Below are 16,238 nucleotides of genomic sequence, written 5' to 3'. Positions count from 1 at the left end.
AGATGCGGCGTATGCTACGACGCGGGTTGGCTAGTAATAATAATAACAACAATCTGAACATCTCCTGTTGGCCTCAAAAGTGCTCAAGAGGCCACCTTGCAGTGTTAGGGAGTCTTGCCTTGAACGCCTTATTGAATAGGTACTGACCCTAGCCATGAATCAAACCCTGGTCTCCCAGGTCACAGGTTGAGCCCTTCACCAGTACACTGTCCAGCCGCTGTCAGTTACCCACCTACTTATACTGAGGGTGTCTTCTTTTGTTGCATTGGGGCTATAAGACTCAGTGCAAAGTGCCAGGTGCTGTGCGATCATTCCAAATGAGAGGATTTTTTGGGGGGGTAACCTCAGAGGTTTGCTTCAGGCAGTAAAAAGTCTACAGCTGGCCCTGGATATACGAGACATCAGCAGCAGGAGAATAGCTTCTGGTTACTCTCTTGTGATTGGCTGCGGGGGGCAGTCTGGACAGTGCGATGCAGAAGTGGTGAGTGAAGCAGTGATTGGGAAACACAGTGACCGCTGTACTGACGGGATGAGGTCATCGGCATAAAGCAGAAGTTCTGTCTGTGAGAGAGCAGAGCAGCCAAGTCACCAGAACGCTCAACTCGATAATTTCCTGCGATCCATTTACCCTCCGATCCCAGATTGCCCCCCCTGTCAGGCAAAAAACGGCACTGGAGATTTGGGCGCACCAGGGAGCGGCATAGAGCATACAGTGAATTACCGCTATAGCGGTGCTCAGACAGCAATGTAGGCCCTGTCAGAAGACGGAGACTAATTTACGATAAAAACCTCACTGTCGCTCTCTGCAATAGATGTTCACTGAGATTCTGGGCACTCCTGAGGAGACTTCTGCTACATTGGGAGACAGTGTGTGTCGTGCAGCGAGTCTGTACCAGTGATTGGCAGCCTTATAGAGGCCCAGTGCCCAAACTGCAACCCACACCCCCACGTATTCATCGCAAATGATTGGATCTTCACAGTGATCACATCTGCTGTATAGCGACAGTCATATCGTGCGTGGCCTCTTAAAGAAGGTACAGGCCATACATACAGGTCTATGTCATCATGTCACCTCAGTATCCCTTTAAAGAGGATTGGTCGCGAAAATCTTAAAATTTAAAACACATACAAATAAGAAGTACATTTCTCCCACATTAAAATGAGCCATAAATGACTTTTCTCCTATGTTGTTGTCACTTACAGTAGGTAGTAGAAATCTGACATTATCGACAGATTTTGGACTAGCCCATCTTCTTATGGGGGGGGGGTTCTTTATTTTTAAAAGCTCTTGGTGAATGACAGTTGGTCCATCCAACTGTCAAAATAGCGCGCCGCGAGCAGGGAAGCTGGCCAGCATCTATGTATTAATCATTTTCAGAGAATGTCTTTATAAAGAATAAAGGCCATGCTGAGAATCCCCCATGAAGAGATGGACTAGCCCAAAACCTGTCAGTAATTTCACATTTCTACTACCTACTGTAAGTGACAGCAACATAGGAGAAAAGTAATTTATGGCTCATTTTACTCAGGAAGAAACATATTATTTGTATGTGTTTTAAATTTTAAGATTTTCGCATCAGTTCCTCTAAGCCCCTCCCTCCCCACAGATACAACAGAGACCGGCGTGTAAAAAATAGAACTGCATTTATTGCTGGATGGAGAGAACTCAGGATAAAAACACAAACATCAACACAGGGACTCCTCCGCTGCTCACCAGTGCAATCAAGCGTCTGCTATGGAAGACGAAGGGTTAACCCATCCCGGAAACCAACAGCGGGTGGGCTAACAGCAGGCTGAGGATGGAGCGGCGGAGAATTGCATATAAAAACGGAGCACACTTCACAGGGATTGTCACACACAGGAAGTAACAGGGACATTGGGAGGATTTGGACTTTGTGCTGCTTGTGTGGCTCCGCGGGGGCGGGGCATCACAGTGTGTGCGTTATGGCACTGTAGAGACACGCCCAGGCGGAACCTGTGGGGTGTAGCACCTGCAATGCTGGGGAGGGTTTAGTGCTGCAAACATTTCCCTTTATTTCCTGGGCTGCTCCTGTGTGGATGGACCCGCCCAGCAGATGCGGATCCTTCTGGAAGCGCAGGAGGGGAGTTTATTGGTTTCAGGTACTTTATTGCTTTGCTGAGAAGGAGGCCGGAGCAGCAGCGCCTCCCTCCATATTGTACCATCGTTGCAGTCCATCATGGCAGAGGCAGGGGGCGGGACTGATCTCCCCCACACTGGTGTCAGTGGTACAATCCTATCAGAGTCACATAGCTCTTGCTTGGCATCTGTAGAAAATAGAACCCCCTCCCTCCCCCGATAAGTCAGTGGCTCATTCAGCGTCCGCCGCCATTCGCCTGGAGTCAGTCCATCTCCATCGACATGAGTCGCCGGTGCTCCCTGCGCTTCTCTGGCACCGGCTGGGCCTTGCAGCAATAGCGGGAGCTGCAGTATCCAATCAGAAGAGACAACAGCCCAACTAGGAGGGCTACACCGGAACCAATCAGCAGAGGGTACTGGAAGGCGCTCAGCACTGCAGGAGAGAGAAAGCAGCAGTCATTCTACAGATCAGAGCTTCATAATACACATATACGTCCAGCAGATGGCGCCACAAATCTCACATATGTGTCATCACTGCACTACACATGTATGTCCAGCAGATGGTGCCACCCATCTCACATACATCATTGCACTACACATGTATGTCCAGCAGATGGTGCCACCCATCTCACATACATCATTGCATTACACATGTATGTCCAGCAGATGGTGCCACTCATCTCACATACATCATTGCACTACACATGTATGTCCAGCAGATGGCATCAAACATCAGAGAAAGTCATACATCACTTCACCACTAATATTTGTTTGGTAGATGGAGTCCAAACTAAACTCAAAACTCTCTCTCTCTCTCTCTCTCTCTCTCTCTCTGCTCTAAAAGATTATTCATAGCATGATAACATTTATGGTAAAAAAAAAAAAACCTATTACAATTTATGGAAATCCCCCCCCCCTCTCACCCCCCCAAAAAAAACAAAGTTTTACTTGGTATAACTTGTGCAGGGAGCACTGAAAGGGTTAAGCCTCAGTGTTAACTGTATGGGGAGAGCTATCTAGGCAGAGCTCCTGCAGTCTATTCACAGCTGCTGATAAGAGCTTATTAGACACCTAGATGTGCCCCAAACACACAGAACTGTATGTGGAATAAAGATCTTTTGTTGAGTGCTGTGCAAAACTTCAGGTCCACTTTCAAAAAGTAGAGCTAAGGACATATTCTCAGTAACGGTCATTAGTGATTGTATTGGGTGACAGCTTAGGATGGAACAGTTGATTATAGCGCAACAAAAATGGGAGCGCGATAAACAGAGGGCGCTGGGGCCACCCGCTATGTGAACTGTGGCTACCAAAAGCGGTAGCTGCAGTTTGCATAGTAGGTGCCAATTATCTGTCATGGGGGTTAAGGTTAGGTGCTAGTCAATAGTGTCGGGGGGGGGGGGGGGGGGGTTATTAATTGCCCACCAGGGGGCTTCTGTGTGAGTAGGGAGAGGTTGGGTCATAGTGAAATATCAGCAAATATTACTGATAAAGGTCTCAATTCACTAAGCTTATCTCCTGTCTTTAATAAATATTCTGAGCCGTTACAGAAGAGTTATTAAAGATAGGAGATAAGCTTAGTGGATTGAGGCCAAACTCTGCAACAATGGCCAAATTGGCTCGCAGCGGTTTGAAATGCATCAGCTTAGGAACAATAACTTTAGACCTTCTGCTTACACTCTACCAGGCAGTCTGTTCTGTGCTCTATGGAGGGGAGGGGGTTGTTGAATGAGGGGCTGCAGAGAAAATGGGGTCAAATGAGATGGTTATCACCCTGCAGCTGGGGCGTGGCCATCTTCTGTTGTGGAATAGACCCTCCCCCATGATGTAGAATATATTGTGTAGCTGAAATATCCCCAGTGTTTTGGCACTCGGCACAAGCAATCAGGGTTTGGGCACAAGCAATCAGGGTTTGGGCACAAGCAATCAGGGTTTGGGCACAAGCAATCAGGGTTTGGGCACAAGCAATCAGGGTTTGGGCACAAGCAATCAGGGTTTGGGCACAAGCAATCAGGGTTTGGGCACAAGCAATCAGGGTTTCGGCACACATGATCAGGCGCGTGGAACTCATACTTACAGTCCTTCTTGACGCTGAGGGCCACAAGGGACGAGGTGATGCTCTCCTGACTATTCCAGTCTCCCTCTCCCGTCCGCACCCAGGGGGTCACTGTACAGTAATGGCCCCCTGCATCCTCCTCCTCGCTGTTGTACACTCGTAGCCTGTATTCCATGTCACTGACCCGCTCCAGGGCCACCTCGCTAGTGCTGTTCCTGCGACCGTGCTGTACCTGTCCTGTGTGGTCCACCTCTGCCAGGAAGACCGTAGAACCGCCCGGCCTCTGAGCAAACCAGGCCACATCAAACGCCATGTCCTCTGCGGAGACAGAGAGAGAACGGGTTATGCGAGTCCACCACAACTACTACACCCCTCCTCCCTAACCACAATATCAGCTTATACCCCTCCTCCCCAACCACAGGGAATACAGCCATACACACAGTATCAACACCCCCATGTGATCAACTGCGTATCACAGACAATTATCTCAGAATAGACATGCCTCACCCTATCAGGTCCTCTTCAGTATGAAAAACCATGGCCCTGGGGAGTTGGGTTAGGGGACGTACCAAGGCAGAGTACACGAGCAGACCACTGTTAGACAGAGGAACCTCAAGCCTCCCCTCAGGGCCATGGTTTTCCATAATCTGCACAGGTGAGGGTCAAATGACCTGAAACAGGTATAAGTGGCCAATAGCTTCTGTTACAGGCTAGCATTACAGATCTGAGGGTCCCGACTTTCCTGTAGGCTCCTCCAACCAGAGCATGGAGTTTGCCATAACTCTGTGGACTGCAGTAAGCAGGATTACGGGTGTCAAGTCTTATGCACCATGAGTAGAGCGCGATGCATGATCTGTAATATATGGCATTCTGCTCACATGCAGACACATCAACCCAAGCAGCAGATGTAACATTTATAGGTTGTAAATGTAATACGCACCAGTATATGTTAAATCACAAATGGTGGGGGGGGGGGGGGGGGGCAGTGTGCATTTATGGACCAGAGGGGGGCTGCTCCGTAGCTCCCCATCTATATGAGGGGTTCCATTTTGCGACTTCCTCTCCTGGACTATGCTGAGCTCTGAGTACCCGCAGTAATGTCACATGTCCCCAGCCGCTGCAGTGCATGCTGGGAGCTCCAGCCCATTAGGAATTCCATCTCTCGATATGCACTCCATCGGCCGGGGACACATGGCATCACCGCGGGCACTTTGGCACAGGGAAGATAGATGCCCCCATATGGAGTAGCACCTGTAGTTACACAGGAACATTACCGAATAATAGTAGTAGGGGGGGGAAATCTAAGTCAATACTTTGGAAAGTGAGGGGATTAGAAATGATTGGCACGATCATCTTTACTACTGGCAGACAAGCAACAACTACCCTCATCTATAAAAGCACCCACTAACAAAGCCATAGGCCACATATATACACATGGGGAGATACTGCTCGCTTGGCAAATGTAAAAGGCCATCATTTCCCACAATGCAACAAGATTCAAAGACAGGAAACTGCCAGGACTTAGGTCATGACATCACACTGTGGGAGGGGTCTCACCACAGTATCAGCCATACAGCGACCCCTGATGATCAGTTTGAGAAAAGGAATGGATTTCTCATGGGAAAGGGGGCATCAGCTACTGATTGGGTTAAAGTTCCTCTGTAAATGTATGTAAATACATGTACGCTAACCCCCCTCCCCCCAACATAATTTATATCAATGTTTAAAGGGAAGGGAAGGTGTGAAACCTATGGAAGCTGACATATTTATTTCCTTTTAAACAATACCAGTTGCCTGGCAGCCCTGCTGATCTATTTGGCTGCAGTAGTATCTGAACAACACCAGAAACAAGCATGCAGCTATTCCAGTCTGACTTCAGTCAGAGCACCTGATCTGCTGCATGCTTGTTCAGGGGCTGTGGCTAAAAGTATTATGCTGGGCATACACAGAGCGATCCGGCGGCTCGATTAGCCGCCGGACCGTCTCCCGCAGTGTCCCCGCGGGCGCTTCTTTATCAGCCGCTCGATTGCCCGCTATTGTCCGCCCGCGGGGATCGGACCTGTTAGATATTATCAATCGAGCCATCAGCGGCTCGATTGATAAGAGGCGGTCGACCCGTGTATGCCCAGCAGCAACCAGCAGCTACCAGGCAGCAACGAGCAGCTACCAGGCAGCAACGAGCAGCTACCAGGCAGCAACGAGCAGCTACCAGGCAGCAACGAGCAGCTACCAGGCAGCAACGAGCAGCTACCAGGCAGCTACCAGGCAGCAACCAGCAGCTACCAGGCAGCAACCAGCAGCTACCAGGCAGCAACCAGCAGCTACCAAGCAGCAACCAGCAGCTACCAGGCAGCAACCAGCAGCAACGAGCAGCTACCAGGCAGCAACGAGCAGCTACCAGGCAGCAACGAGCAGCTACCAGGCAGCTACTAGGCAGCTACCAGGCAGCAACCGGCAGCTACCAGGCAGCAACCAGGCAGCTACCAGGCAGCAACCGGCAGCTACCAGGCAGCAACCGGCAGCTACCAGGCAGCAACCGGCAGCTACCGGCAGCTACCAGGCAGCAACCGGCAGCTTACCAGGCAGCAACCGGCAGCTTACCAGGCAGCAACCGGCAGCTTACCAGGCAGCAACCGGCAGCTTACCAGGCAGCAACCGGCAGCTTACCAGGCAGCAACCGGCAGCTTACCAGGCAGCAACCGGCCAGGCAGCAACCGGCCAGGCAGCAACCGGCAGCTTACCAGGCAGCAACCGGCAGCTACCAGGCAGCAACCGGCAGCTACCAGGCAGCAACCGGCAGCTACCAGGCAGCAACCGGCAGCTACCAGGCAGCAACCGGCAGCTACCAGGCAGCAACCGGCAGCTACCAGGCAGCAACCGGCAGCTACCAGGCAGCAACCGGCAGCTACCAGGCAGCAACCGGCAGCTACCAGGCAGCAACCGGCAGCTACCAGGCAGCACCCGGCAGCTACCAGGCAGCACCCGGCAGCTACCAGGCAGCTACCAGGCAGCAACGAGCAGCTACCAGGCAGCAACGAGCAGCTACCAGGCAGCAACGAGCAGCTACCAGGCAGCAACGAGCAGCTACCAGGCAGCAACGAGCAGCTACCAGGCAGCAACGAGCAGCTACCAGGCAGCAACGAGCAGCTACCAGGCAGCAACGAGCAGCTACCAGGCAGCAACGAGCAGCTTACCAGGCAGCAACGAGCAGCTACCAGGCAGCAACCGGCAGCTTACCAGGCAGCAACCGGCAGCTACCAGGCAGCAACCGGCAGCTACCAGGCAGCAACCGGCAGCTACCAGGCAGCAACCGGCAGCTACCAGGCAGCAACCGGCAGCTTACCAGGCAGCAACCGGCAGCTTACCAGGCAGCAACCGGCAGCTTACCAGGCAGCAACCGGCAGCTACCAGGCAGCAACCGGCAGCTACCAGCTACCAGGCAGCAACCGGCAGCTACCAGGCAGCAACCGGCAGCTACCAGGCAGCAACCGGCAGCTACCAGGCAGCAACCGGCAGCTACCAGGCAGCAACCGGCAGCTACCAGGCAGCACCCGGCAGCTACCAGGCAGCACCCGGCAGCAACCGGCAGCTACCAGGCAGCAACCGGCAGCTACCAGGCAGCACCCGGCAGCTACCAGGCAGCACCCGGCAGCTACCAGGCAGCACCCGGCAGCTACCAGGCAGCACCCGGCAGCTACCAGGCAGCACCCGGCAGCTACCAGGCAGCAACCGGCAGCTACCAGGCAGCAACCGGCAGCTACCAGGCAGCAACCGGCAGCTACCAGGCAGCAACCGGCAGCTACCAGGCAGCAACCGGCAGCTACCAGGCAGCTACCAGGCAGCAACGAGCAGCTACCAGGCAGCAACGAGCAGCTACCAGGCAGCAACGAGCAGCTACCAGGCAGCAACGAGCAGCTACCAGGCAGCAACGAGCAGCTACCAGGCAGCAACGAGCAGCTACCAGGCAGCAACCGGCAGCTTACCAGGCAGCAACCGGCAGCTTACCAGGCAGCAACCGGCAGCTACCAGGCAGCAACCGGCAGCTACCAGGCAGCAACCGGCAGCTACCAGGCAGCAACCGGCAGCTACCAGGCAGCAACCGGCAGCTACCAGGCAGCAACCGGCAGCTTACCAGGCAGCAACCGGCAGCTTACCAGGCAGCAACCGGCAGCAACCGGCCAGGCAGCAACCGGCCAGGCAGCAACCGGCAGCTTACCAGGCAGCAACCGGCAGCTACCAGGCAGCAACCGGCAGCTACCAGGCAGCAACCGGCAGCTACCAGGCAGCAACCGGCAGCTACCAGGCAGCAACCGGCAGCTACCAGGCAGCAACCGGCAGCTACCAGGCAGCAACCGGCAGCTACCAGGCAGCAACCGGCAGCTACCAGGCAGCAACCGGCAGCTACCAGGCAGCAACCGGCAGCTACCAGGCAGCACCCGGCAGCTACCAGGCAGCACCCGGCAGCTACCAGGCAGCACCCGGCAGCTACCAGGCAGCTACCAGGCAGCAACGAGCAGCTACCAGGCAGCAACGAGCAGCTACCAGGCAGCAACGAGCAGCTACCAGGCAGCAACGAGCAGCTACCAGGCAGCAACCGGCAGCTACCAGGCAGCAACCGGCAGCTACCAGGCAGCAACCGGCAGCTTACCAGGCAGCAACCGGCAGCTTACCAGGCAGCAACCGGCAGCTTACCAGGCAGCAACCGGCAGCTTACCAGGCAGCAACCGGCAGCTACCAGGCAGCAACCGGCAGCTACCAGGCAGCAACCGGCAGCTACCAGGCAGCAACCGGCAGCTACCAGGCAGCAACCGGCAGCTACCAGGCAGCAACCGGCAGCTACCAGGCAGCAACCGGCAGCTACCAGGCAGCAACCGGCAGCTACCAGGCAGCTACCAGGCAGCAACCGGCAGCTACCAGGCAGCAACCGGCAGCTACCAGGCAGCAACCGGCAGCTACCAGGCAGCAACCGGCAGCTACCAGGCAGCAACCGGCAGCTACCAGGCAGCAACCGGCAGCTACCAGGCAGCAACCGGCAGCTACCAGGCAGCAACCGGCAGCTACCAGGCAGCAACCGGCAGCTACCGGCAGCAACCGGCAGCTACCAGGCAGCAACCGGCAGCTACCAGGCAGCAACCGGCAGCTACCAGGCAGCAACCGGCAGCTACCAGGCAGCAACCGGCAGCTACCAGGCAGCAACCGGCAGCTACCAGGCAGCAACCGGCAGCTACCAGGCAGCTACCAGGCAGCTACCAGGCAGCAACCGGCAGCTACCAGGCAGCAACCGGCAGCAACGAGCAGCTACCAGGCAGCTACCGAGCAGCTACTAGGCAGCTACCAGGCAGCAACCAGCAGCTACCAGGCAGCAACCAGCAGCTACCAGGCAGCAACCAGCAGCTACCAGGCAGCAACCAGCAGCTACCAGGCAGCAACCAGCAGCTACCAGGCAGCAACCAGCAGCTACCAGGCAGCAACCAGCAGCTACCAGGCAGCAACCAGCAGCTACCAGGCAGCAACCAGCAGCTACCAGCAGCTACCAGGCGCTACCAGGCAGCAACCAGCAGCTACCAGGCAGCAACCAGCAGCTACCAGCAGCTACCAGGCAGCTACCAGGCAGCAACGAGCAGCTACCAGGCAGCAACGAGCAGCTACTACGAGCAGCTACCAGGCAGCAACGAGCAGCTACTAGGCAGCTACCAGGCAGCAACCAGCAGCTACCAGGCAGCAACCAGCAGCTACCAGGCAGCAACCAGCAGCTACCAGGCAGCAACCAGGCAGCAACCAGGCAGCAACCGGCAGCAACCAGCAGCTACCAGGCAGCAACCAGCAGCTACCAGGCAGCAACCAGCAGCTACCAGGCAGCAACCAGCAGCTACCAGGCAGCAACCAGCAGCTACCAGGCAGCAACCAGCAGCTACCAGGCAGCAACCAGCAGCTACCAGGCAGCAACCAGCAGCTACCAGGCAGCAACCAGCAGCTTACCAGGCAGCAACCAGCAGCTTACCAGGCAGCAACCGGCAGCTTACCAGGCAGCAACCGGCAGCTACCAGGCAGCAACCGGCAGCTTACCAGGCAGCAACCGGCAGCTTACCAGGCAGCAACCGGCAGCTACCAGGCAGCAACCGGCAGCTACCAGGCAGCAACCGGCAGCTACCAGGCAGCAACCGGCAGCTACCAGGCAGCAACCGGCAGCTACCAGGCAGCAACCGGCAGCTACCAGGCAGCAACCGGCAGCTACCAGGCAGCAACCGGCAGCTACCAGGCAGCAACCGGCAGCTACCGGCAGCTACCAGGCAGCAACCGGCAGCTACCAGGCAGCAACCAGGCAGCAACCAGCAGCTACCAGGCAGCAACCAGGCAGCAACCAGCAGCTACCAGGCAGCAACCAGCAGCTACCAGGCAGCAACCAGCAGCTACCAGGCAGCAACCAGCAGCTACCAGGCAGCAACCAGCAGCTACCAGGCAGCAACCAGCAGCTACCAGGCAGCAACCAGCAGCTACCAGGCAGCAACCAGCAGCTACCAGGCAGCAACCAGCAGCTACCAGGCAGCAACCAGCAGCTACCAGGCAGCAACGAGCCGTTACCAGGCAGCAGTGAGCCGTTACCAGGCAGCAGTGAGCCGTTACCAGGCAGCAGTGAGCCGTTACCAGGCAGCAGTGAGCCGTTACCAGGCAGCAGTGAGCCGTTACCAGGCAGCAGTGAGCCGTTACCAGGCAGCAGTGAGCCGTTACCAGGCAGCAGTGAGCCGTTACCAGGCAGCATGAAGCGAATCTTGTCAGATCGGATTTCAGTCAGAGCACCTTATCTACCGCATGCTTGTTCAGGGGCTATGGCTAATAGTATTAGAGGTAGAAGGTCAGCAGGGCTGCCAGGCAAAGGAAATACATATGGCAGCCTCCACATCTCTCTCACTTCAGTATGCTTTACAGCTTTTATTGCCATTTCTGGGACTCCACTTATCACACTCTTCAAGCTAAACGTTAAGTTTTATACATGCACATCACGACAAAAAATGCTTACAGGAAGTGCTGACATCACTTCCTGTGTGGAGTGGAGGCCACCAATCAGTACATTCATTTGTGTAGCCTAGAATAATTAATACAGTTTAGGAGCCAGACAGAAGACCATTTAGTGGGCTGGTCCTGTTGGGTAGGATTTTTGGTCAGTCTGTGTTTCTGGTAGGGAGACGTGGGAACGATGGTGATTTTACCGATCGGTAGAGCTGGTCCATGCCAATAATGTCAGATGACATGCTACACGAGGGTTCAGGAACCTTTTTGGCTGAGAGAGCCATAAACACCACATATTTTACATTTCCATGAGAGCCATACAATGGGCTCGATTCACAAAGCGGTGATAACCCAGTTAAAGACTTTAGGCATGATAGCCATTTTTATCATGCCTAAACTCTGTTTAGGCATGAGAGGTTTAGGCATGATAAGTTTAGGCATGATAAGTTTAGGCATGATAAGTTTAGATAAGTGTAGATAGCGCGCAAAGTCCCGCACGCAAAGCAGTGCCATTAAACTCTATGCAAAGTGCTCCATACTTTGCTAGCGCAAAACTTTTGATCAGCTGTGCACTGCGGTGCTAACGCAGTTGGTGCTTAAACTTATCACGCCTAAACTTATCACGCCTAAACTTATGCCTAAACAGAGTTTAAGCGTGATAAAGGGCTTTTCACTAGTGTGCTAACTGTTAGCACCGCTTTGTGAATCAGGCCCAATGTTTCAAACTGGGAGAGTGCGCATGCGCAGCAGAGGGCTCGTGTCCCTGTTGCCATGGTGATGTGTATACAGTTGATCCTCCAGACAGCGGAAGTGTCAGACACGTCTTCAGCTTCTCTTGGGCTTCCGCAACATCAGCAATTTCCCCAAGAGCCAGACAGGAGAAATACCAACTAACAGCTTGTACAATTAGCTAGCTGACTTGGGGGTTGATTCACTTTGTAGGACGAGATCCCCACACTTTGGCCCAATAGGCTGCCTGTCAGGTGACAGGCAGACTATTGAGCCAATCAAAGTGCGGGGATCTCGTCCTACAAAGTCACTAGACCTGACAGGGCCCAGAATGGGACAATTGGAGCAGCTGTTTTGGGGTAGCGCTAGTAAGTTAGTAGTGTATGCTACAGCAGTAACGTGCCTACTCTGAAAATGTTACTTGCGCTGCCACACTGAGCTGTGCTGCTTGAGCCGTGTAGCTTAGTGACTCAACCCCTACTGGTGTCTGTGAGCCGGATGCAGCCATCAGAGCCACATCCAGCTCCCGAGCCATAGGCTCCCTACCCCTGCGCTACACTGTGCAGCCTGCTACTGGCCAATTAGATATGGCAGGAAAATCGCTTATTGGCCAATCCCAAGCTGCAGGAATGATTAGCCGGTCATTAGCCCTCCCCTCTGCTGGGGAACCAATGAGAGACGAGGGGAGTGTCCTTCCCATATTGCCAGTAATCACATCTCATTTGTGAGTCTTACTTGGGTCCAGGGCTGGTCCATCGATGGTGATGAAGCACCAGAACTCCGCTCTGTCTCCGTGATACACGCTGGTGCTGTCTGACCGCGCTGTCACATTGAACACCGGACCTGTTAGAGAGGTAAGTATAGGTTACTAGTTAGATAAAGGCTGCTATTGGCGGAAATGGGTGATACCCCGCCCATTAATCCTTCAGCCTCCTCCCCCTCCCGGGACAACCTCAATCTCCCATCAACCAACCTTTCACCATAACCTCTCTCCTCAACCAACCCCTCCTGCCCTCTACACTGACCAAAAACAACCTCGCCAAACAACAATCATTAACCTTTCACCAATGCACCTCCAAATCTACACCCGACCAGATCCTTGTACATAGGAGGTTTGTCACCCGCATGTGTCACTACTTAAGGCGGAGTTCTGTACAGACTTGTTGCTAGTCTAGAGGCTAGCAAGGTGTTGTGTAGAAGGGAACAATAGACTTGCCCTGTGCTCAGCCAAGATCTCTCGGTGACCCATTGGGGCCACCATACACACTGACGGAGGTAGCCCTGACCGAGAATATCTAGAGCAGTGTTTCCTCATGACTCCCCAACGGTGCATGTTCTGCAGGTAACCTCATCTATGTACAGGAGGGGTAATAAGTGTCTCAGCGACATGGAATCCACCAAGCCGAGACACCAATTACCCCACCTGTGCATAGGTGATGCTGCCTGCAGAACATGCACTGATGGGGAGCCATGAGGACAGGAATGATAAACGCTCATCTAGTGTATGTGAGATTGTTGGGATGTGGTTGCTAGGGCAACAGTTTAGGGCTGAACGCTGTTGCTATGGAGGGGAGAGGAGGGACTGCAGCGTCGTGACAGTGGCTTCTAGTGGGTGGGGTGAGAATGGCTCCGCCTGCTCTCCATCTGGAACTCCGGTGCACTATCCTAGGCTTTGGGCTCCTTGACACCCACTAAGCCCCAATCACCTGCCTAGGTTTAAAATTGTGCAAAAGGTGGATCAGCGCAACACCAGGCCGCCTCCGAATGGCCTCCATCAGAGATGCGCTGAGCCCCCCCAGGAACTACAAACACACCTTGAACCCAAACAGAAGCTCTGCAAATACACCAAAAGCATGGCTGTTAAGTGGGAGCAGCTGACCAAAAACGAATTACATTAGTACATAGCAAGGAAATGAGCAGCGCTACTTAAAAACAGGCAAGTGCCTACCTGCAAAAGAGTGCAAGCCCCACTTGTGGGGTCGAATACACGACCTGCCTAGGTTGCCTGGTGGATAATCCTGCTCTTCCTGTCTGTGAATTACGAAATAGTATTTGCACTCAAACCCTAGACTGGCCACCAGGGGGCGCTGCAACTGTTTACAGCATATTCATAAAAAGGAAAAAATTAATATAACACTACACATGTAATTCTATAGAAAAATGGTTAATTATCAGATACAAAACTTGGGTAAGGATGCCCCCAAATCCAATAGGGTGATCGCCATGGAAACCTACACGGAGCCTATTCGATTTAGGTGCATCTCTTTCCAGGGTTTGTATTTGATAATTATTTTCTATACAAATACATGTGCAGTGCTGTGTGTTATAGCATTTCTCCCCTTCTATGAATACACATACTTTGTCTGTAGCCCCCTCTGCTGGCAGCCAGGGGGACTGCATTCAGCTCTGGGGACTCTGAATCACCCACTTAAAGTGAACCAGAGACGATGCACCCTCATGTATTTTACCATATATATCAGTGGGAACATTAGAGAAAACGCCTACCCTGCTCTTTGTTTCATTCTTCACTGCTCAGCCTGCTTGTTATCAGCCCTGATAAAATCCCTGACTGAGCATTCAGTCTGGCTTTGCTCAGGAATCATTATAGCCGAGTCTGTCTTCTCTGATGTCTTTTCAAGCCCAAGCCTGCCCCCTTGTGGCTCAGCTGTAATGATTCCTGAGCAAAGGCAGACTGCTCAGCTGGGGATTTCATCAGGGCTGAAAACAAGCAGGCTGAGCAGGGAAGAATGAAGCAGAGAGCAGGGTAGGGGTTTTCTCTAATGTTCCCACTGATATATATGGTAAAATACATGAGGGTGCTTAGTTTCTGGTTCACTTTAAAGGCGTAACTCGGGGGCAGAAGGGGGGGGGGGGTTTGGACGAGCAGCCCCTACAACTGCAAGGGGGTTCAGAGGTGTTCGGGGCCCCCAACTACTAACCTTCCCTTCCTCTGATACTGCAGATCAGGTGTTTTGTGGCTGCACTTGTTATGGGTGTGAAGATCTGTGAGACAGGCCTCCAGGCTGTGAGGGTCACCAGGGGGAGGCAAGAGAAGGGTGGGAACATTAAGGGGCCCCCATCTAAGTTTTGCTGGGGACCCCAAGATTTACAGTTACACCCCTGCACCCATTCCTCTCCCCTTGCTCACCGGAACTGCGGAACTCCAGCTGGATCGGATTGGTCGTCTGATTGCGCACCATATGCCAGGCCCCGCCTCCTCCCTGCGTCCAGGCGGTGATGACACATTGGTATGCTCCTACATCCTGGTTCTGCACTTGGTAGAGTCTGAAGATGTACACGCCCTCTTTCCCCTTCTCCAGGAAGGTGTTGGTGACACTGGACGGCTTCCGGCGTGTCGCTCCGTCGCGGCTCACAGAGATGACATTGACGGGGGCCGCAGCACTCTCCGGGGGTCTCAGGGTCACCTGCACAGAGTACTGGGGGAAGGGAATGTTTTTGGGTTGCACGGTGCACATCATCTCAAAGGTTCCTCCTGCCGCCGACACAGTTTTGATCAGCTTGGCATTCACAACGAGCGCAGAATCTGAGGAGACAGGAAATGAGGTCATCAGGAAGGCATCAGAGAGAGGATAAGCGGGGCAGACAGGAAATGAGGACATCAGGAAGGCAGAGAGAGGACAAGCGAGGCAGACAGGAAATTAGGTCATCAGGAAGGCATCAGAGAGAGGACAAGCGGGGCAGACAGGAAATGAGGTCATCAGGAAGGCATCATAGAGAGTACAAGCGGGGCAGACAGGAAATGAGGTCATCATGAAGGCATCAGAGAGAGGACATGCGAGGCAGACAGGAAATGAGGACATCAGGAAGGCATCAGAGAGGGGACAAGCGGGGCAGACAGGAAATGAGGTCATCAGGAAGGCATCATAGAGAGTACAAGCGGGGCAGACAGGAAATGAGGACATCAGGAAGGCATCAGAGAGAGGACAAGCGGGGCAGACAGGAAATGAGGTCATCAGGAAGGCATCATAGAGAGTACAAGCGGGGCAGACAGGAAATGAGGTCATCATGAAGGCATCAGAGAGAGGACATGCGAGGCAGACAGGAAATGAGGACATCAGGAAGGCATCAGAGAGGGGACAAGCGGTGCAGACAGGAAATTAGGTAATCAGGAAGGCATCAGAGAGAGGACAGGCGGGGCAGACAGGAAATGAGGACATCAGGAAGGCATCAGAGAGAGGACAAGCGGGGCAGACAGGAAATGAGGACATCAGGAAGGCATCAGAGAGAGGACAGGCGGGGAAGACAGGAAATTAGGTCATCAGGAAGGCATCAGAGAGAGGACAAGCGGGCAGACAGGAAATGAGGACATCAGGAAGGCATCAGAGGGGG

General features: G+C 53.8%; 1 protein-coding gene across 1 annotated transcript in view; it reads right to left on the bottom strand.

Annotated features, from left to right (window-relative positions):
* Positions 1 to 1,627: 1,627 nt before the first annotated feature.
* PTGFRN (prostaglandin F2 receptor inhibitor) overlaps positions 1,628 to 16,238 on the bottom strand; it is a 92,476-nt gene continuing 77,865 nt past the window's right edge. Inside the window, exons 6-9 of the mRNA XM_068271013.1 lie at positions 15,037 to 15,432; positions 12,624 to 12,731; positions 4,173 to 4,469; positions 1,628 to 2,531 (exon numbers count right to left, since the gene is read on the bottom strand). Of these exons, the coding sequence (XP_068127114.1) occupies positions 2,362 to 2,531; positions 4,173 to 4,469; positions 12,624 to 12,731; positions 15,037 to 15,432 (971 nt within the window). The 3' untranslated portion in view covers positions 1,628 to 2,361. The remainder of the gene's footprint in view (positions 2,532 to 4,172; positions 4,470 to 12,623; positions 12,732 to 15,036; positions 15,433 to 16,238) is intronic.

This window comes from Hyperolius riggenbachi, chromosome 2 (assembly GCF_040937935.1).
Source record: "Hyperolius riggenbachi isolate aHypRig1 chromosome 2, aHypRig1.pri, whole genome shotgun sequence".
Taxonomy (NCBI): domain Eukaryota; kingdom Metazoa; phylum Chordata; class Amphibia; order Anura; family Hyperoliidae; genus Hyperolius; species Hyperolius riggenbachi.
Note: the sequence above shows the minus strand (reverse complement) of the source record. Positions and strands in the feature narration are given on the sequence as shown.